At 41.0% G+C, this 23,486-nt stretch overlaps 1 protein-coding gene across 1 annotated transcript in view; it reads left to right on the top strand.

Moving 5' to 3' along the window:
- The window catches only part of SLC9C2 (solute carrier family 9 member C2 (putative)), a 98,360-nt gene that overhangs the window by 18,966 nt on the left and 55,908 nt on the right, over window positions 1-23,486 (top strand). Inside the window, exons 4-9 of the mRNA XM_075541189.1 lie at window positions 7,484-7,649; window positions 7,847-7,963; window positions 9,291-9,452; window positions 11,407-11,506; window positions 15,125-15,268; window positions 20,109-20,277. Coding sequence (XP_075397304.1) covers window positions 7,484-7,649; window positions 7,847-7,963; window positions 9,291-9,452; window positions 11,407-11,506; window positions 15,125-15,268; window positions 20,109-20,277 — 858 coding nt within the window. The remainder of the gene's footprint in view (window positions 1-7,483; window positions 7,650-7,846; window positions 7,964-9,290; window positions 9,453-11,406; window positions 11,507-15,124; window positions 15,269-20,108; window positions 20,278-23,486) is intronic.

Here is a 23,486-nt window from a genome sequence, read left to right as displayed (position 1 = left end):
ATAAAATAGAAGGTCCTAAACATTCTGAGAGAGAGAGAGATTGATTTGATATCAGAAACAAGAGTTAGAATGGCATAAAAGTTCTCAGTAGCAGTACTGGAATCTAGAAGATAAAGGAACATTGTATTGAAAATGTTGAGATTTTCAACAATGGTGCTGTAAAAAGTGGATCTCCATCTGCAGAAGAATAAAACAGGAACCCACACCTCACCCTATACACAAAACCAGCCTCAAGGTGGATTCGAGACCTGTGGGGTGCAAGTATGGCATGGCGACAGCTCTATTAAAGCCACTCTCATCGGGTGTATTTTTGACTCCTAGTGACCCAGTAGGACAGAATAGATTCGTCCCTTTGGGTTTCTGACACTTTAAACTTTTACAGAAGAAAATACCCTTATCTCTCCTCCAAGGAGCGCCTAATGGGTCTGAATTGCTGACTGTGGCTAGTTAGCAAGTCATCATCAGACTCCTTAGCAGCTCTATAGGATCCTCACTTCGTAGAATCAACACCTGTCTGTCAATTTGTTGTAATATATTGGCATACATGTTTTTATGATGTTGAACTGTGATTTAACTGATATTTCAAAGACCACCAGGGGATCATCCACTGGACAGGTTTCGGTGGAACTTTTAGATTAAGGCATACTAGGGGAAAACGTATGGATATCTTTTTTTTTTAATTGGCCAGTGGAAAGTGGAGTAGAAAGGGGGAACCGATTACAAGGATCTACATATAACCTCCTTCCTGGGGGACGGACAACAGAAAAGTGGGTGAAGGGAGATGTCGGACAGTGTAAGATAGGACAAAATAATAGTAATTTATAAATTATCAAGGGTTCATGAGGGAGTGGGGAGCGGGGAGGGAGGGGGAAAATGTGTTGCTGATACCAAGGGCTGATGTAGAAAGCAAATGTTTTGAGAATGACGATGGCAACAAATGTACAAATGTGCCGTACACGATGGATATATGTATGGATTGCGATAAGAATTGTGCAAGCCCCCAGTAAAATGATTTTTAAAAGGTGGCCAGTGAAAACCCTGTGACTCCCAACAGAATCCTGGTCCTCTACATAATACTAGACTGTATGTCCTTAAGTTAAAAGGCACCCAGGATGCACAGCAGCCACACCATAGACTTGAACATCCTAGTAAATGTGACGCTTGGTTAGGATCTGGCTACATTTTCCCCTGAAGTTCAGGTGGTTGCTATAAATTGGAGTCAATGCATTGAGATGGCAATAAATACATTTTAGAGCTCTAAAAAACTTGTGGCATGGAGAGTTTAAATAACTTGCCAAAGACCACACTCTCTAGAGAGTAATGAAGGCCTCCAGGTGGTCTAGTGGTTACACGTGGGCTATTAACTACAAGGTCAGCAGTTGGGAATTATGAGAGAAAGACGAGGCTTTCGACTCTCATAAAGATTTACAGTCTCAGAAACCCACAGGAGCCTTTAAACGTTGGTCCTACAGGATCGCAATGAGTCAGAATCGACTCAGTGGCAGTGAGTTGAGTGATTAATTAGTGAAACTAAGATTTCAACCCAGGCAATCTGCTTTTGCAATCAAGAGTCAACTTATGTAAAAGTAATACTTTAAATGAGGTGGAGAAATTGGAGCCTGTTGATTACTGGTGGGAATGCAAAATGGAACAGTGTGACAGTTCTTCAAAAAACTAAAAACAGAACTATTATCTCATTCAAAATCAGACTTCATGCCATTGAGTCCATTGAAGCTTTCCGTGGCCCCATCGAGTCCATTGCAGTTTACAGGGTCAGAGTGTCAGAGACTAATCTTTGCAGCTACAAGCGGCTTCAGCTTTCTCCTGCGGAGCAGCTGGTTCCTTAGAGCCTTGCGGTGAGAAGGGCAGTGCCTATCCCACCTCACCACCCTTTATAACTACCCCCTGGCAGCAACGCCACCTCAATTGCACGCTAGGAGGATAGCCAGGGTCTTGAAAACAACAACATGAACATACGCACCCGTGCACCCGTGTTCAGTGAAGCATGGTTCACGATAGCCAAAAGGTGGAAGCAACCTAAAATGTCCACGAATGGAGGCAACAATAACCAGAATGCGGTACAATGGAATACTACTCAGCCAGTGGAAGAAATGGAGCTTGGTACATGCTACAATATGGAATTTGAAGACATTATGTTGAATGAAGTCAGTCAACCACAAAAGGGTACATGACCAAAAATAGGCCAATGTATAGAGAGCAAAGATTATCCATTATCACCAGGATGGGAGGAAGGGGTGAAAGGGGGAGTTATTGCTAGGGAGCACTCAATTTTTGATCAGGATGATGGGAAAGTCTCATTGATTAAGCATAATAATTGTACAGCTGGTTCATTTTATTGATGTCACTGAGTTGTACACTTATAAAAAAAGTTGAATTGACAAGCGTTACAAAATGTATATATTTATAACAACAAGAGTTGTTGCTGATTCTGCTTATGTACAACCAACCACTTCTTTGAATTGGGTTTCTTGGTTGGAGGTTGAGAGTCAAGGTTTCATGGGCCATCCAAGCCAAGTGAACTAAGATTCTCTTTGTTGTGCAGTGCCTGGGATCATAAAAGTTGTCAAATGGTCATCCAAAGTACACGAACTTGACTGCATTTTCTTGGATCAACAGAGGAGGAGAGTCAGGACTAGGAGGACAAAGCAGAATGCATATCTAACTGCCCTCAGGGAGAACTGTTTTCTTTGCCACGACAAAACACACTGGATGGTGGCTGGCTACCATTACTGATCACTTTGATCGAAGATGCTATAAAATAATCTTGATCCAAAGGGGAAAAAAATGCAGACCAGAATTTCAAAGGAGTCACAGAGGCTGGAGAACCCCCTGAAACTGTTACCCTGAGTCCTTAACTATTTCCCTTAAACCAAAAGTATCACCTGAGGTCTTCTTTTAACCAACCGACAGTTTAGTTTATCAATAAGGAAGGTCTGCCTTTCAGGAGAATGGTTGCACAGCCTGAAAAATGTAATCGATGCTACTGTTGGTGAATTTGTTGAGTTGGTTTATGTTCTGCTGTGTATGTTTTCAACAACAATAGCCATAAAGATAAATTATTTGAAAAAGAAATGTAATATTTATGTAACCTGAAGAGAAAGCAGATTACGTCACAAAAATCCACTCGTTTCTGCACAGAATTTTTTTAAGTGGGTAAACTTTTAGGGGTGTAGATGACATAAGCAATTGCATGTTGACACAATTTATTTATGCATGTAAGATGGTGCAGTGATTAAATGGTTTATTGCTAATGGAAAGATTGGTGCTTTGAATTCACCTAGAGGCTTTGCGGAATAACCTGCAATATGCTTTTGTGAAGATTACAACTAAGATAACGCTCTGAGGCAGTTCTCCTTTGTTCCGTGGGGTCTCTGTGGGTCAGCGGTGACTCAGCACACAACAACAAGCATTGCTTTTCCCTTCTCTATCGCATGTCTTTCAACAATTTTACTCAAGCTCTTCACAAATATCCCCAGCTTCTGTGTCTTTGCTCCCCCTGAAGCCATGTTTCAAGTCATCTCTCATTTTCCACAAGGTACCATTTTCACCTTTGACTAATCTATTTGACACACAATGTTTTCTGAATATGCATATGATGCTGTCCCGGGAAAATTAAACCCATGCCATGGGTATATTTAAATAATGTAAGAACAGATTTTTATTTTTCCTTTAGGACGTTCAACTCCACTGTGTTATACACTCTAAATAGCGGTTTTGTTTTACCTTTCAGTGACTAGTAATTGTTTTGAAGGGTGATTGCTATAATTGTTAAGGTCCCTTGGAATATTTGAAATAATGTCCCAACAAAGCAAAATGTATACCTTGATTAAAGTTTGTCAATAGGACCAGATGCTCAGAGTTCAAATAAAGATTTAACTAGCCAAATCAGGCAACTAGTGGCTCAATTTTTTTTTTTTGGGAATAGGTTATTCCTTTGAGAATTTGCTTGTTTCCTGTTAAAGATGCATTAGAAAGCTTCTTACCATGCCAAGGAACGTTTGACATTATAAAATTATCACCTCCGGAATAATTCATTTTCTTCCACAAAACTCTCAATTGTATCTTTATTTTCAATTATCACTTAGATTCAATAGCTGCTCAGAAACTGTGTATTGAAAGTTCAAAAACAACCTGCATCTCCACTTTCCCAGCAGCAGTCCAGACTCTCCTGTCTCCCCATAGCTTTCTTGTAGTTCTCAAGGTTTTGTATCTAGGCCATTGCTCACTCTTCTCTGTCCTGCATCATCCACCCCAGATTTATCTCTGCACACTACCTTTTTGTCCTCCTCAATGTCACCCAGGGCTGCTCTCGTCTACATCCCACATCCTGGGCTGGTCCTGCAGCCGGTATCCTGAACATCTCTGTGACTCTCAATCACCTCTCTGCCTATAGATGTTGCTGCTCTTCTGAGTCTCTAATGGTAAAGACCCATTTCCTGGCACTAACAATGTGCTTGTAGAGACTATTAGAGGTGGTGGTAGCACCAGATGTGAGTGAGGTTGGGTGACTGTGGAGGTGAGGAAATATATACATGGTCAGGTAATCTGTCTGACACCCAATCTCAGTTGGTGTTTTCCTTCAACTTCTTTTTGTTGTGTGGCTGTTCAGGTTTCTACTAGTTAGGCAGGCGGTGCGCTTCCAGACGCGTGCTCATTTCCTGTAGGTGCTCTCCTGGCTGCAGCATAGTAGTTCACACATTCTGTTGAGATCCCCTTTATCTCACTTGACTCTATTGTAATGTCACCCAGTTCATTTTCCTCAAGAACAATCTCCCTAAATCAGTATTAAATTTATTTCCCTTTTTTAATGGTCCCATATAATGAGTTATCTAAGCATTTATAATAGCATTGATTGGGATCATCTCTGGTTTAAGAATCCTGCCTCAAACAGTAACTATGTTTTATTCAAAAAGAGAACACTGAGGAAGACGCAACAATGATTGAATAAAAATGAATTGGGAAAGACTGAGTAATGATGGAACAATATCCTAAGGGATAACTAAGGAGCCCTTATGGCACAGTGGTTAAGCACTCAGCTGCTAGTCAAAAGATTAGTGGTTCGAACCCACCACTGATCTATCGAAGAAAAATGTGGCAATCTGCTTTCAGAGAGATTACAGCCTCGGGAAACCAACGGAGCCTTCCTACTCACAAGAGTTGCTGCGAGTTGGTGTTCACTTGACGTCAGTTGGTTGGTTTGGTAAAGGGATACGCACCCCTGTGATCCACTTGATTCTGGTTCACAGTACCCATATGGATAGAGGAGAACTGTGTGTGGGAGCTGCCAAAGCTATAAATCTTTGTTGCCTTCATGTGGTTAGCAATCCAATGTTTAATCCACATTCCATGAGAACTTCTGAATAAGGAATATCTTTGAAATAAATGTGGTCTTTTACTTGGAGATACACAAATGAGTTTATTAAAATTAGGAAAATTCATGCAAACAAATAACCTACTTTAAAGCATTTCATGACCTCCCCTTTGTTTTTGGCAGACCTCTCCTAAGATTAATAAAAGGTAAAAGGTGAGGATATTTTCTGGATATTTTTGGGAGTCTGGATGTTTTAGAGAAGTTTGATATTGGGGGAAAGGAAGTGTTGTTAACAAAACCAGGGATAAGGGAACAACAGGTGACCAAAAATCAGTGGCAAGGAGGATATAAGAGGCCAGGTAGGGATTGATCAAAGGCAATGTAACTGAAAGGAATTCCTGAAACACAAATGAAGGCTGAACATGATAGTGGGACAAGAGGAAAGTAAAAGAAAATAGAGGAAAGAACTAGGAGGCAAATGGTATATATAGAGGTCTAAATACAGGCATGTACATATGAAAATATATTTATATATGATGATGGGGAAATAGATCTATGTGCATATATTTATAGGTTTGGTATTAAGGTAGCAGATGGACATTGGGCCTCCACTCAAGTACTCCCTCAATCCAAGAACACTTTTCTATTAAACTGGCATTCCATAACGCTCACCTTCCCGACACAATTGCTGAAGACAAAGCGGGTGCATAAACAAATGTGGTGAAGAAAGCGGATGGAGCCTGGCTACCAAAAGATATAGCATCTGGGGTCTTAAAGCTTGAAGGTAAACAAGCGGCCATCTAGCTCAGAAACAACAAAGTCCACATGAAAGAAGCACACCAGTCTGTGTGATCATGCGGTGTTGAAGGGATCAGGTAGCAGGCATCAAAGAACAAAAAAATCATATCATTGTGAATGACGTGGGAGTGTGGATTGGGGACCCAAAGCCCATCTGTAGGCAACTGGATATTCCCTTACCAAAGGGTCCTGGGGAGGAGACAAGTCAGTCAGGGTGCAGCGTAGCAACGATGAAACATACAACTTTCCTCTGGTTCCTAAATGCTCCCCACACACACACACACGCATGATCCCAATTCAACCTTACAAATCTGGCTAGACCCGAGGATATACTCTGGTACAGATAGGAACTGGAAATCCAGGGAATCCAGGACAGATGATCCCTTCAGGACCAGGGTGAGAGTGGTGATACCGGGAGGGTGGAGAGAAGGTGGGGTAGTAAGGGGGAATCGATTGCAGGTATCTACATACAACCCCCTCCCTGGGGCCTGGACAACAGAGAAGTGGGTGAAGGGAGACGTCGGACAGTGTAAGACATTACAAAATAACAATAATTTATAAATTATCAAGGGTTCATGGGGGGACTGGGGAGGGAGGAGAAAAATGAGGAGCTGATATAAGGGCTCAAGTAGAAAGAAAATGTTTTGAGAATGATGAGGGCAACAAATATATATTAAAGTTTTGGTTTCAGTTTCATTTCTTTCTTAAAAAGTATGCTGTTTAGTCTTTCAGGATTAAAAAACTATTGAGATTTAAGGGGTTAGCAACAAAGGAAGGCCAGGGTAAGGGCACGGATATGTAAGTTTTACAGTCAGAATTGACTTGATGGCAGTGAACTTGGTTTTTGCTTCACTTACTGGATACAAGTCATTAATGATTTTTAAAAATAGTTTTATCAAGATATAATTAACATCACACAATTCAATAGTTCAATCATATTAAGAATGGTTTTGAAATTATCACCACAATCAACTTTGGAATATTTTCTTCCTTCTTGTACCCATTTCTGTTAATGATTTATTTTTAACACTGAAGAAACTAGGAAATGTCTTACACCTAAGAAGTTGCCGTTTTCATTCTGTTTGAAGAATAAGTTGATGTTGGAAGCTATATTCAACATTAATAGCAACAAGGAATATTGTTGACTGGTTCTTTTAACAACGAAGTATAATCCCACGAGGTTGGGAGGGTTGGCTTCTTTGAAGCAGATCATGAAAGTAGAATATGTTTTAAAGTTATCTTCCAGTGTAATTATACGAAATAGATGGGATTCTTAGGCTACGACGACATTATAAAAAGTCAGGGGACAGTTTTAGATGTGAAATCTAACACTGATATGAATTGGTTTCACAGGTCTTCTTAACTGCATTAATTAGTTTTTCTGTGTCTGTTGCCGTAATTGGATACGTGGCTTTGAAGTTTAACAAAGACTCATGGGATTTACAGTCTTCCATTTTCTTTAGCCTGACCCTCAACAGCATAGATCCTCTTTATTCTGTGAGTCCACTACAAACTATTGGTACGTCAGATTCCGTGATCGCTCTTATCCTGGTCACGGTGCCTCATTCTCCTGCCGCTTCACTCTCTCCTGCCCCTCCTTCCTCACTCCTGTCCTCCGCCCAAGCCCCCACTAGTGTTCCGTCCCTTCTACTTTTGTTTCTGGGCAAGAACATCATTTTTATGTACTACAGTGAGTTGTCTTTGTGTCTTTTCCAGGTGTTTCCAAAATCTACATCGACCTCATCCGTGGGGAGTCTTTGATCATGTGCAGCATAGTCGCTGTTATTTTTGATTTTTTTCAGACGATTTCGGTTCAATTTTCCACATTTAATGGTAGGAGTTTCTCTTCTGCATATTGTCTAAAATCATTTTGATATGGTGCGTCTGAATTCATATCGAAATTAAAATGTAGTCAATATATCTTAAATTTACTGCAAACCTGTACTTTCTCTTGCATCAATTAACATAAAACATCAAGTAAAACCTTCCTTTCCTTTAACATCCAAATAACATAATTAACATGTATGTACTTCCTTGGAAGTATTTGGGAGAAAGAACTTAAACATAGCAGCTCTTCCCGTGAGCGTGTGCGCATGCGTGCACAGCCACGGGCGTGTGGGTTAGCGGGCTCAGATTTAGTGTCTTTCTCGGATCAATCTGGATTTAAATGAGTGGAGGTCGATACAAATTGGCTTGACCTTGGATTAAAGTCTGAAGAGAGAAAATAGAATGGTTCAAGTAGTACAGGATAGTCTGGCTCTTAACATGAGAATAGCCATATTTGTGGGGTCAAAGCTCATAGAAATATAAAGCATGTTGTTTTGTTAGATGTGGCGCCGTAGGAAAAACATGGTACTAGCAGAAAAGAAATAGGACAGGGTAAGCTAATCCATACCATGAAGAGGGCAAAGCTAATATAGTCATGTGATGTATTATTAATATAATATATAATATATAATAAAACATGATTGTGATATGTTGTTAATTAGAAAGAATAATACAATATATTATAGTTGTACTATTTTATATTGTATTATCTTATATATCCTAATACATCAATGTGATCATTGTGGTCGGGAAGAAGGATTTAAAAGATAAAAATATTAACAGAAGAAAGGGAGTTTGTTGGTTTACAGTAGTTTTCAATGGGGGCTATGCAGGCATTTTTGGCAAGGAAGACTGTTATCTTAACTGTCCTTGCATTGTTTGATACCTACCGATGAAATGGAGCCAGTATGACTATCCCATAGTCCCCTCTTTATTTCTCAAATGCTATTTTGCACAGGGGCAGGAGCCAGAAGTTGGTTCTAGGTTGGCAGAGACAACTACACTGGGTGTGTTTTCCTTGCCTCTAACATAGTTTATCAAACTTTGAATTTGTCTGCCTTTGGCTTAGACATCTACTCTCCTGCTTGTTACCTGCTTTCCCCCTGTGTGCCCGGCCAGGCTCTGGGGGGCATGTGAGATTGCGGACCTGGACAGGAAACTCCAACCCGAGACCAGAAGGAAAAGGTCACCCCAGAGGGCCTCTGCATCTAGGCCTTTGCTGGAGAGCAAGGTCCCCCTCAAAATCTCAAGAACCGACTAAAATGTACAGATCTAAATACCATCACTAAAAGAACAAACATTTTAACTCAAATCTTTTCTTTTCCCTTCCTAGAGTTGGATACATTCATAAGTATCCTTTTGTATATTTTTGGAAGCACCATATGTGGATTTGTGTCTGCAAAAATTATTCAATTTATATTGATGGACCTTCTAAGCAACACGCTGACTAATGTCATTCTCTGCTTTTCAATGGTGTATATGACTTTCTATTTTGGTAAGGCAGAAACAGATTAACAGAAAAACAAAATTGTTCTTGAAGTGAACTTCATCAATCTTTATTTTCTTCTGATCTTGATCCTGTTGTTTTTTTCTAACACCCCTCCCCACCCCACCCCCGCTCCGTTTGTGGCCTTTCTGTTATGTTTCTGCCACCGTTAGGTCTTCCTTTGTGTCTCACTATCCCCTTCAGTTCCACTCCACCTCCCTCCCCCCTTGGCTCTCCTTTCTGTAATTACTCTCTGATTCTCCCTGAGGTTCTGCTCCGTTCAGGACACGTAAGCCCGGCGGTCATCTGCAAGCGGAACCGCCAGAGCTGGTTCCTGCTCTGACGCTCAGCAACACATCTCTACAGTGGGAAAGTTGGGAGAGATGCTGCTGAGGCCCTTTCTAGTTCAACCGTTTTTAGTTCAGTGGGTACAGTACTGAAAGGATGTAAAAATGGTGGCCATCACCTGAGGCAAAGAGACAGGAAAGGAGAGGGAGAAATAAGATAAAGGCTGAAAGAGATGCGGGATGATGGGATCGTTGCAGAGGCAGAGTACCCGCCATGGTGGACCTGCAGCGATCCTTCCTTCGTTTAAATTAGAAATAAAAGGGTGTGTTGGCTTAGTCGCCAGTCCCCAAGAGCCAGGACAACTATGGCCAAACTGTCCAGTTTTACTTCCACTATCCCGTAGTGGGACACCTTTTACCCTGTGAAGAGGCTCATGTCTGAAGAGGTTAATTGCCCCTCCTTTAACTCCAGAACCAAACCAAGCAAAACTCCCTGCCACCTAGTCACTGCGGACTCATAGCGACCCTGCAGGACAGGCTAGAACTGCCCCTGTGAGATTGTGAGAATGTAACTTCTCACAGGAGTCCAAAGCCTCTGTACAGATAAATTTCCACTTGGATAGTACTACTGGGAATCAGCGAAACTGCAGAAAAATCCACTGGTTACTCACTTCCTACCTCTTTCTTAATTTCCCACCTACCCCTAGGAAGCTTTTGTGGCTGTTTTAAGTGTCTGCTGAAAACTTAAAAAAAATTAAATCTTTCCATCTTTTGTACTAGACAACGATTTCTTTGAGGTGAGGGTCAACCGGATGACAGATTTTTATATCAGGTGTTAGGAACTGAATTGCCAGGGAAGTGCCAAGCTTAGACCACAGCTCCTGAGATGTCCCTGAGGTGCTGGGCAGAGGTCGTTAAGCTTCTTTCTCCGTTAGCCACATCCTCAACGATGGTCTCCACAAGGGTTGATCAACTACTACCCAAGACCAAACTTGCCTGTGTCTGGACTGCCCGCAAGCTAAGACGATTAAAAAAGCCCAAAACAAAATAAAACATTTTGTTGTTAGCTGGGAGAACATTTACAAAGCTAATGAGTTTCTTGTTCAACAAATTATACTCATTTAGTTTCATGACATTAGTTGCCATCTCCCCAGCGTAACAGCCTTCTTCCCACTTCTTTCCTGGGTTCTCCCTTTCCATCTGCCCATCTTTCCTGCTGCTTCCTGCCCTCTGCATGAATTTTGGATGAATGCTGCCCGTTTAATCTTGTAGAGTTGATTGTTGTCAGGAGCATGCTCCCAAGGGGTGTTATTGTTCACTTTAAGAATGTTTTTTGCTATTTTAAAATGATTGGGAAAGCATCAAAGTTAGCATATTTGATAACCTGTGAAATTCAAATAACATTGTTCATAAAGTTTTATTGAACACTCATTTGTTTTGACATTGTCGATGACAGATTTTGCACTATGCAAATGAGTTGGGTCGTTACAACTGGACTTGTATGGCCCGCAAAGACTAAATATTTACTTGGTAGAAAAAATTTGCTGGCCTCTGGTCTACAAGATTAGGTCTGTCCCTTGAAGCAGCTTTCCAAGAAGTACAATTGAATTTCCCACCAATTTTTTCCCTCAAGATAAATGCACTTAAATTTATTTGTCTTTTTTTTTTCTTTTCAGTGGAAATTTTCAGAATGTCGGGCACTGTTGCTTTAGTCACTATAGGACTGAATTTAAACTCCTTAAATTTTAAACCAAACATCGAGTTCATAATTACTAAGTAAGTCTCTTATTGTGTACTTGGTATATCTCTCACATAAGTTTCTCTTTTTTTATTTTCAAAACCATTTTATTGGGAGTTAATACAGATATACCATTACATAGTTTAATCACATTGAGGACCATGATCCTATTGCTGCCACGATCATTTCAAAGCATTCTTGTCCTTCCTGAACTCCTTGACATCAGCTCCTTTTTACACCTGACCCCCCCCCCACCACTGCTGTACCCACCCCTCAGCCCCCCACCCTCTTATTCTACTTGCTGTCCCTATAGGTTCATCAGTTTTGGGTTTCATATACCGAAAAACAGAAAAACATTTAACAAATATTCAAGAGGGTGACCCCCCCAACAACATAACACATCTGAGATAAATTCCAATATGAACAAATAGAAACCAAAAGAAACATGAAATCTTGAAAAACAGATCGGTCCTAATGTGCATCAGAAGGGGGATCAACTGATAAGGTTTTAATGGTTCCAGTCAGATTTATCCTTTCGATCTTTTACAGTCATCTCTCCAACGCACTCTGTTTGGTACCCACCCTCTATTATGGAGAGCGGGAGATCACTGGAGGCTTATTTCCGGTGTGGATCCCACAAAGGGAGCTAGGGCTCCCGCTGTCATCCGTAGCCTCCTGCACACCGGATTTTCCCTCTCCTGGGGTACTGCTTTCATGGACACTAATAAAATTCCATTTTTGTAAGCTTTATCTGCCTTTTAACTTGACTATAATTTAGATGAAACAATAACTTAAAGTAGTAGCAATTATGGACATAAAGGGATATTTTTATACAGGATAATGGATCAATATCTCAGAAGTCAAAGTGTTCTCCATACATGACGCTTTGACAAAATTTGACTTTCAATTGTGAAGGTTAAAAACAAAACAAAACAAAGATCTCATTCATTTCGTTTCCCCACGCCGTTCCTGAGTGACAGTGCCTTCGTGTGAAAAGAGCTCCACTGGAAAAGCAAATCCGCAGAAGGGTGGAGCACCACCTGGACTTGTCCTTCTCTTGATCCCTGGTCACACGGGAATCTAGACAGAGGAAAACCTCGTGCTTGTCTTCCCAGACAAAAATAACCATTCTCTGGGACACTGTTCTAACTTACAGAATTTCTTTAGAGTTAGTTGGCACCAGATAATCTAGTGTAGAACGCACACACGCACGCACGCATACAGGATGAAAGCAAATATAAACGTGAGAACAATAAGCCATCATACTGAGTTTCCCAGTGAAGGTTAATTTATTTAATGCAAAAACAATCTGTTATTTAGAGACAGGTTTTTCTATTTCTCTATCTTTCTCTCTTTAGTGTTTCAAAATCCTTTCCTTTTTCAAATGCCACTGATGGGTGATTGTGATTCTCATTGTTTTTAGGTGCCACCGTTCTGACCCATAGTGATCTGTGCACACTAGACGGAAACACTGCCTGGTCCTGCGCCATCCTCACAATTGTTCCTATGCCTGCGCCCATTGATGCAGCCACTGTGTCAACCCATCTCATTGAGGCCCTTCCTCTTTGTCGCTGCCCATCCACTTTACCAAGCAGGATGTCCCTTCTCCATGGGCTGGTTTCTCTTGGTGTGTCCAAAGTATATAAGACCAAGTCTTGCCGCGCTTGCCGCTAAGGAACACCCTGGCTGTACTTCTCTTGAGACAGGTCCATTTGTCCTTTTAGCAGTCCATGGTAGTTTCACTCACCTCCTCCAGCACCACGATGCCAATGCATCAATTCTTTGTCAGTCTTTCTAATTCCATGTCCAACTTTCACTTGCATATGAGGAGATGGAAAATTGGGCATGGGTCAGATGCACCTTGGTCCTCAAAGTGACATCCTTGATTTTCAGTACTCTAAAAGAGGCCTTTTGCAGCAGATTGACCCAATGCACTATGTTGTTTGATCTCTTGACTGCTGCTTCCATGAGCATTGATTGTGGATCCAAGCAAGACAAAATCCTTGACAACTTCAACTTTTTCTCCATTGATCATGATGTCATCTTTGGGTCCATTTGTGCTGACTCGGGTCTCCTTTGCATGGAGCTGTAGTCCACACTGCAGCCTGCAGTCCATGTGCTTCATCAGCAAGTGCTGCAAGGACTTCTTGCTTTCAGAAAGCAAGCTTGCTTGTCTGCATATCTCAGATTGTCACATTCTTTTTCATTTAATCCAGTTTCTCTGATGATTTGCTCAGCATACAGACTGAACAAGTATGGTGAGAGGACACAATCCTGGCACACACCTTTACTGATTTTCAACGATGCAGTATTCCCTGTTTACCTGCTATCTATCTATCATCTATCTATCTATCTATCTATCTATCTATCTATCTATCTATCTATCTATCTATCTATCTGTATCTGTCTATCATTTATCTATTTTATGTCTCTTTGGCAAGTAAAAATTTCTACCTGTATTTAATTTTGTACGTATATGAGTGAAGCTTTACTCATTTATAAAATCGAATTGCTTGAGAATAACTTGCTCATAAGAAGACCTGAATTTGGACAGTTTCTTGATCTCAGTAATGCTTTCTGACAGCATCAGGAAAAATTTCTATTCTATTAATTCGATACCCTTAGACCTTCATCTACTTAACCAATTCTTCCTTTATGTCTTCTCGGGCCTGGAAAGCCTATGTTAGCTTTGGGGCTATGAAAGTCGGTGAATCCTAATACTTTTTTCTAGGAGTAGACCTTGAGATCCACGTGTAAGGAGACTGGTTTGTGAGGTAGACACACTTACCCAGTAAGCTGAAAGGAGAAGTCCTACTAGGGAGAATGAGTAGACCTGAGAACGACTTTTAGAAGCCGGACCTGACCCAGGCCCAGGTGTCTTATTACCTGAAACCAAAATAGAACATGTATTATGGTGAGACCTAATCCCAACCTCAGTCCTATGTCCCAACTGCGGTGCCCTGGCCTGCTCAGTCAGATCAAGGTGATCTTTGGGAGCTATTGCCAAGTCAAGTCTACTCAGGTGCCTCCTTTCAGCAGCCTAGATGCAGGTTGAATGATAGCAGGATTAAATTCCATAGTCTGACAGCTGATCCTTGAGAAATAGACAGAGCAATTGGTCCAGCAGAGGGTTGTTTCCTACAAGTGTTTAGGATGGCTTCATGGAGGACGTGGGACTAGAACTCACTTTCCCAGAGATTCAGGATTCCATCTTGATACCCTCTGCACAGCTTCTTTCTCTGAGATTGGCAATTGCTTTCCTCCTTATCTGAAAGTCACTCCTGTCTGCTTTCCTGTCTACTGGAAACAGTCCTCTCTGCTGGACCAGTTGCCTACATCACTAAGCAGAGAAGAGCATGAGCTTGCTTTCCAAAGGCTGACACTCCTGCTTCACACAGAGATTCTGATATAACAGCATCCTGGGGAAGCCTTGTTCTTACTGTCCTGCTGTGAGGGTCAACCTGTAAGTATTGTGGTGAGAACAATGGGGATACAGAGATGGGTATTTTCAGTTTCAGCAAAATATATTTTCTATGTTGACAGTATCAGAGATGGAGACAAGGGCCTCCGCTAAGATAAGAATGACTTTTAGATGAAAAGTTCACTATTTTCGAAGTGCCTTGTTTAAAATGTGATTTTCCTTTCATGTATCCTAGGTTCTTTATGATGCTTTCATCAGTATACCATCAATTAATATATACCTTTTTTGGTATTGTGATTGGATGTGGAGACCCTAGGGTTTTTCATTTTCACAACATAGTTTTCATTTTCATCATATTTGTCAGTTTGAATGCTGCCAGGTAAGAATTATATTTTAATGTTTTCTTGCCAAATGGAGGTTCTCAAGACCAGAATTAGAATTGGGAGACAGTGGGGTTTAGCAAACAAAAAACGAAATCGTCTAGACCTGAAGTCAGAAAAGTGGCATTTTTGAGAACACTCTGTTGCTAGCTTGCTGTGCACCTGGAGAAAAGCCCGTGTGGGCTTCACCTGTGAAATAAGATAGGTAGACCAGCAGCATCCACATCACCCACAAGCTTGATAGAAATGCGGATTTATGGGCCCACGGCAACCTCTGAAGATGAGATCCAAGAAACTGTTGTAAATGCCTCTCTGGATGGTTCATCTGCATTTTGACATTTGAGGACCACTGCTCAAAATAATGATCACTGGTGGCACGTGGGTTAGGCATTGGGCTGCTCACTGGAAGGTCAGGGGCTCACATCCTCGGGAGGAAGAAAAGACTCTCTGCTCACATAAAGATTTACCATCGAAAACCCTATGTAGGATCGTTAAGAGTCACAAGAAGGAACCCTGGTGGCTTAGTGGGTTACAAGTTGGTCTGGTAGTCAGAAGGTTCAGCAGTTCAAAACCAGCAGCTGCTCCATGGGAGAAAGAGGAGGATCTCTGCTTGTGTAAATATTTATAGTCCCACAAGTCACAGGGGCAGTTCTACACGGTCCTATGCAGTTGTCTCTATAGATGTACCGATCTTGGATTTCATGTACAGAAATTATACAAAGCACAAACAGAAAGCAAACAAACAAAACTCAGAAAATCCTCAATAACAAAGAAAGCAGAGAGTATTAAAAATAGGAACAACTTAAGAATGGTTCAAAAGGGAGAGAATGAGAAGGTGTTACATTTTAACCGAAGTATATCTGCCATGATCAACTTCACACTGCCATCTGTCTGACAGCAAGGCTGCTCCCCAAATCCTGACCATGTTAAGAGGGGATTAACCAGAGGCTCAATCCATGTGGGGCCCTGCAAGTGGATTTTAGGCTTTCACTGTCACCCACAGCCTCTGCAACCTGAGTGTTCACAATATATGCTCTGTTATCATTCCCTATTTCTTGCTTGGTTTCATTATTTACCATTGTTGAATCACACAGGCTGATGTGCTTCTTCCATGTGGACTTAGTTGATGTTGCTTGTTTGAAGACAGGCCTTAAAGACCTCAGACCCTATTCTTTCTGATAGCCAGGCATCATCTCGCTTCTTCACCACATATTGCTATAGCACCCATATATGCTATTTAAAATTTTAAATGCTTTAGAAGGGGGAAGATCTCTTATTTAATTGGTCAATTAACAACACTTTTTATTGTGAATTTATGTGGAGGTTTACATTTTTTTGTTGTTATTTTGTTGTATATTGTTGCTTGGTTTTGCTCTGTCTTGTTTTTGTGCATGTTATTGTGTCCGCAGGTCTGTCTAAATAAGATAGGCTGGATGAACTATCTGGAAGAAAAACAATGGGACCGACAATTCCGGGGGAAATGGGATAGTGGGAGGTGGGGGGTATGGTGTTAACAAACCCAGGGACAAAGGAACAACAAGTGATCCAAATTGGTGGTGAGGTGGTTGTGGGAGGTCTGGTAGGGCATGATCAAGGGTAATGTAATGAAGAGGTATTGCTGAAACCCAGGTGGGGACTGAGCATGATAGTGGGACAGGAGGAAAGTCAAGGGAAATAGAGGAAAGAGCTGGGAGGCAAAGGGCATTTATAGAGGTCTAGACAAAGACATGTACACATCCAAATAACTTTATATATGAGGATGGGGAAATAGATCTATGTGCCTATATTTATAGGTTTAGTATTAAGGTGGCAGAAAGACATTGGGCCTCCACCCAAGTACTCCCTCAATGCAAGCATACTTTCTTCTATTAAATTGGCATTCTATGATGCTCTCCCTCCCGACACAACCATTGAAGACAAAGCGGGAAGTTTACATTTAAGATAATCATTTTTTAATTCAGCAATTCAAACCAGTTGCCTAACTAACCTCTCAGTAGCTTGTTCTGTCACTCCTTCTTCATCTGCTTCTTCTCCCTCTTGTAGAATACTATCTTCCCATTACCCTACTTAATACCTGCCTACCCTCTAGCTTATTGCTCCCTTTCCTCCTTTTCCCTGCCGCCCTGGCAACCATCAGAGTCTGTTTCTTTGGGTATGAAAGGCCTTTATCTTAATTTGGTATGAATAACGTTTATCTCATTTTTTCTTTTGTTACAATTGTCTCATACACTATCTGTCCTTTTGCGATTGACCAGCTTCACTCAGTATGATGTTCTCCAGATCTGTTCAAGTCATGAGGTGTTTCAGATTGTCTTCCTTATTCTTTACCATGTGTTGTATTCCATTGTGTGTACACAAGCCAAAGTTTATTTATCCATTCTTCCACTGCTGGGCATTTAGGTTGTTTCCTGTCTCTTGCTATTGTGAATAGTACTGAGACTAATATAGGTCTGCATATATCCGTATATGTTATGGTTCTTATTTCTTTAGGGTAGAACCTAAGTAAAGGGATTTCTAGGTCAAATGGTATTTCTAGTCTAAATTGTTTGAGGAAGTGATGGGTAGCTTTGCAGTGCATGGAGGTTCCAATCTCTCTGCACTCTCTCCCGAGTTTTTAATTTAATTAAATCTTTTTTCTTTCTAACTTTACTATCAATGCTAGGATGAGGTGGTATTTCATTGTTGTTTTGCTTTGTATCTCTTGAGCAGCTAGTAGTTTTGAGTATTTTTTCCTATGCTTATTGGCCATCTGGATGTCTTCACTAGTGAACTATATGTTTCTGTCCTCTGCCCATTTTTAATTGGACTCCTCATTTCTTTTCCATACTGAGGTGGGTGTTGCCGTTTTCTGTAGCTTTTTTTATATAGTCCCTTGCATGATATGTCATTGCCAATCCTATTCCCCACCCTGATGTGGATTCTTTTTTTACTCTTTTGATGAAGTGTTTTGATGCACCTAAGTATCTTATTTTTAGAAGGTCCCAGTGATCTATTTTGTCTTCAGATGTGTGTGTTTTGTAATATTTGATTGTCTATGCTTTATATTAGGGTTCTTGAGTTTGCCCATATTTTTTATTAGGTGCACAATTTTATTCTTAATTTTTTATTAATAATTTTATTGGGGGTTCTTACAGATCTTATAACAATCCATAAATCAATTGTATCAAGCACACTTGTACATATGTTCCCATCATCATTTTCAAAACATTTTCTGTCTTCTTGAGCCCTTGGTATCAGCTCCTCTTTTTAAACCTTCCCTCACCCACCCTCCCACCCTTATGAACCCTTGATCAATTATATATTATTACTGTTATTTTTGTATCTTACACTGTTCTCTGTCTCCCTTCACCCACATTTATGTTACTCATCCCACTTGTGTGTGCATCTTGGGAGGTTATCGTGTCAGTCTGGGTACTTTAGAGAAACAAATCCACAGAAACTCATGTATATGAGAAAGTTTTATATAAAGGTTAAGTGCACATCAAGAAAACATCCCAACCCAGTGCTGTCCAAACCCACAAGTCCAACATTAACCCATATATCCAACACCAATCCACAAAATTCTCCTCCATCTCACAAAACAAATGCAATGATACCGACTGCAGGGGAATGTCAAGTCAGTAAATGTGTAAGCATCTCAGCACTGGCAGGGGTCTCCTCACAGTTTCTCCAGCACCCAGGGCTGCATTGGGGTAGGACCATGTGCCTTCTCTTGATGTCTTTCAGGAAGTGAGCCTTGCCAGCTGAATCAGGGAACTGGCTAAGGCAACTGCACCCTGATCCAAGCATCAGAAAGCAAGAGACCTGAGTGCTCGAAAGGCGGGGCTCACTGAGCCATTTATCCCTCCACCCTTCAATTAACCCCACATGTGTTTATTGGCCAAGTTGGCACAATAAACTAACAACCTCAGTTATTTATCCATCATTGTGATCAGTTCCCCTTTTCTCCCCTCCCCTCATGGCGTTGCTACTCCCACTGCTGTTCCCGAGGGTTTTATCTGTCCTGGATTCCATGTGTTAAGAGCTTTCATCTGTACCAATGTACATACTCTAGTTTAGCAGGATTTGTAAAGTAGAACTGAGGTCATGGTAGTCGTGGGAGGAAGCATTCAAGAACTAGAGGGACATGTGTGTTTCATAGGTGCTGTATTGCACCTTGGCTGAATTGTCCCTTCTGTGTGACAATGTGCATTCTGAGGTCTAGCTGGATTCTTAAGGTAAAACTGGGTCATGACTTGGGGAGGAGGGGTAAGGAAACATTCAGGAACTAGAGGAATGTTGAGTGTTTTGTCGGTCCACTGGGCCCTGGGTGAATTACCCTTCCTTGTGAAACTTTTGTGAGGGGATGTCCAATTGTCTACAGATGGGCTTTGGGTCTTCACTCTGACGCCCCTCATTTGCATCGATGTAATTGTTTGTTTTGGACCTTTTAATACCTACTACTTGATCCCATCAATACCTCATAGTCACACAGGCTGGCGTGCTTCTTCCATGTGGGCTTAGTTGCTACCCTGATAGATGGCCGCTTATTTAACTTCAAGCCTTTAAGACCCCAGATGCTGTCATTTGATAGTCAGGCACTATCTGCTTTCTTCACCACATTTGCTTATGCACCCATTTTGTCTTCAGTGATCATGTTGGGAAGGTGAGTATCAAAGAGTGCCAGGTTATTGGAACAAAGTGTTCTTGTGTTTAGGGAGGCCTTGAGTAGAGGCCCAAAGTCCGTCTCCTATCTCAGTACTTAACCTGTAAATATATGTACATGAACATGGATTAAACCATGAATAACATTAATTTGTAAGTTGTGATTTATGTTTGTTGATGTTTCTCTCTCCATAGGATGTTTACAGTGTTATTAGTGAGACCTATTTTCTTGCAGTCAAATTATGAATATAACTGGAGATTGGGAATTGTTATCACCTGGTCTGGAGTGAAAGGAGTTTTAAATTTAATCTGGGCTCCTGAGGTTTATAATTTGTCTGAAACAAAAATAAGATCACCAGAGATGGTAAGAAAAATCATATTTCACAATTTGTTGCATTTTGGGGGGGGGGTACTTTGTTATAGTACCCAATAATAAGGTTAATTGTTTTAAAAATTGGTATTGTTGTCGGGTGTTGTCAAGTTGAAGCGACCCTGTATACAGCAGAACCAAGCATCACTCAATGCTGCGCCGTCCTCATAGCCACTCTTAGGTTTGCACCCATTGCTGCAGCCACTGTGCCAATCCATCTTGTTGACGGCCTTCCCCTTTTTAGCTGCCCATCTATCTTACCAAGCTTTTAAAAAATCTATCTTAAAAATCTATTTTTCTAAATATAAAGGAATTCAGAGGATGGTGTATTTATGCTGACAGTGTGCAAGAGACCAAGAGTTATGTGGAGATTATGATTGGTACCAGGAGGATGTGGGTTTGAATCCTGACCCCACCATTCACAGGCTGTAAATCTTCACAAGAGTCTCTCCTGCAGAGAGATGAGTGGTTTTGAACTGCTGACCTAGAGGTTAGCAGCCCACCATAACCACTATGCCACCAAAAATATGCAATATATGATTATATGTTATGTATCATATTATAGAGTATATGATATATCCATATTTGTAAATATATAAATAGATTTTATAGTTATATATTATCTAATATTAAAATATAAATATGATATAATTATAATATAAAATTTAACTATGTAAGGTATATGTGTCTATAGAATTTATGTGACATATATATTAATAAATACAGGGTATAAATATATATCTGATATATAAAACCTGAGAGATATATAAATACATAATACATATATGTAAATGAATAGAAAACATATATGTATACATATTGATATGTGTGGATATATGTAAATACACACCAAGTTGTACATACACATATCATATATAATGTGTATACATACATTATACACACATATCTGATTATATATAATCAGAGCAGTTTCAAATTTACAGAAATATGGTGCAGAAAGTACAGTGAGTTTCTCATATGCCTTTTCTACCTGCACATTTTTTCTCCTATTAGTGACCTCCATACCTGTGGTACATTTGTTAAAATTATACTGATACGTTATTAACCACTACATTTCATAGCTTTCACTAGAGCTCACTCTTTGGGTTCAATGGATGTGATGAATGCGTAATGTCATGTACCCACAGTGTCCTCCTGAACACTTTCATTGCCGGAAAATGCCCTGTGTTCGACCTGTCCGTCCTTACCTCCTCCCCGGGAGCCCTTTCAAAGCACCCATCTTTTCACTGACTCCATACCTTTCCCCAGATATAAGGTAACTGTATCATATAGTGTGCAGCCTTTCTAGACTGAGTTCTTTCACTCGGCATTATATGTCCATATCCCAAATATGCCTCATCACATGTTTTCATAGCTAGAGAGCTCATTTCTTTTTATTGCTGAATAATCCTTCATTGTATACATATATATACCCACTTGTTTAGCCATTCACCTATTGAAAGACAGCTTGGTTGTTTTCTGTTTGGGGACATTAGTAATAAAGCTGCTGTACACATGTGTGTGTAGGCTTTTGTGTGGATATAAGTTTTCAGTTTGTTTGCCGAAGACCCAGAAGAGCGAATGCTGAACCGAGTGGCAGGTCTTTTGTTAACATTGTGAGAAGCCATCAGACCCTCTTCACAGCGGCTGCACCAACGACAGTGTTCTCACCAGCACAGACCCAGAGAGGCCATTACTGCTCATCCTTCCCAGCTTTTGGTTTGGTCAGTAGGGTATATTTAAAATGATTCGTTTCTTGAAAACGCTTGGTTCCAGTCTCCATTGTCTGTAGTGAAAAACAAAACTCGGTTTCCTCAGTATGTGTCTAGGCAGACTGGTGGTGGTTGGTTTTTTGTTTTGGTACCGAGACTCCAGGGGAGGTAAAAACCAAACCAAACCAAAAAGCCCTAGGCCATCTGCGAGAGCGGGAACTGTGTGGTCTCATCATGTCTGACAGTACTGAGTAGGCTAACTGGATTAGCTGTGAGAATCCCCTAAGACCAGTCCCTCACTCCCTAAGGATTCCAAACCTGATGAATTTAAAACTTGTTTGTGGGAAAGATAAGATTATTTGAATAATTTGAGTTTAAGACCACCCACTTCCCAAAGAACTCTAATCTGGAGGCATTAATGTATAGAGGTTCCTGGTACTGTCTAACTTCCAGCCGAGGCTTTTCTCTGCTGTTTGGCTCCAATCTGCGCAGCTCCGAGGAAGACAGTCTTCCTCGATCACCTGCTTCGGGGGAACAGCTATCACCTCCCCATTTTGCATGTGGAGAAGTCAAACAAAGAGAACGATAGCCTTCTGTAGGTAGCATGTGGGGAGAAGAATTCAGATGCCCTTTCTCTCCAAAGCAGAGGTGGGTTCTGGGATAGAGTATCAAATTCATCACTGCATCCTTCCTGAGGATGGACTGTTTATCTGTCAACGTGGTTGAAATACAGCCTGTGATTTCATGGAGACTCTGGGACCATCCATGTGTGAAAGGAAAAATGAGAGTAAGCAACCTCTGTGCTCCTTCCATTTTGCTGTGTGCTTGTATGTTAAGCAGGTGTGTGAAGCATGGCTTATAAATCAGGCCCGAGCAATTTGAACCACTATCTAGATATGATTTTACAATATTTCCCATATCTGTCTACTATTAAGAATCCCCTTGGCTCCACCTCAGACACACAGAATCAGAATCTCCAGGGAAAGGGTCTGGGCTCAGTACGCTTATCACATCATTGCAGGTAGCGGTTGTTACCAAGTTAAGGAAACACCTTCTGAAGTGAATGTTGTTGTTCACCCTATTTCTTAGTGAAGGAGACTGAGGCTTGGTATAGTTAAGTATCTGGCCTCAAATCACCCGTGGTCGAGGCAAGGCCTACAGATGTGGTATTGTCCTGCTTGATCCCCACAACTGTCCAGGTCCCACCACAGTGTTTCCTTCTTCAGAGCCCCTACATACCCACCCAAACCAAATCTACTGCCACTGAGTTTATTTCACAGGCTTTCCAAGGCAGTAAATCTTTACCGGAGTGGACAACATCATCTTCCCCGAGTAGAGCAGATGGTGAGCTTCAACAGCCAACCTTGCTGTTAGCAGTCCAATACCTCCTAGATAGTGAGTAAATGCTAGTAGCAGGTATAATTTTCTATCCTTCCCATACTCACCACCGCCTCCTATGGCTGGGGATTTCCCATTGGGTTACACATTGGG

This window comes from Tenrec ecaudatus, chromosome 1, assembly GCF_050624435.1.
Source record: "Tenrec ecaudatus isolate mTenEca1 chromosome 1, mTenEca1.hap1, whole genome shotgun sequence".
NCBI lineage: Eukaryota > Metazoa > Chordata > Mammalia > Afrosoricida > Tenrecidae > Tenrec > Tenrec ecaudatus.
This window is presented reverse-complemented; position numbering and strand designations above follow the sequence as displayed.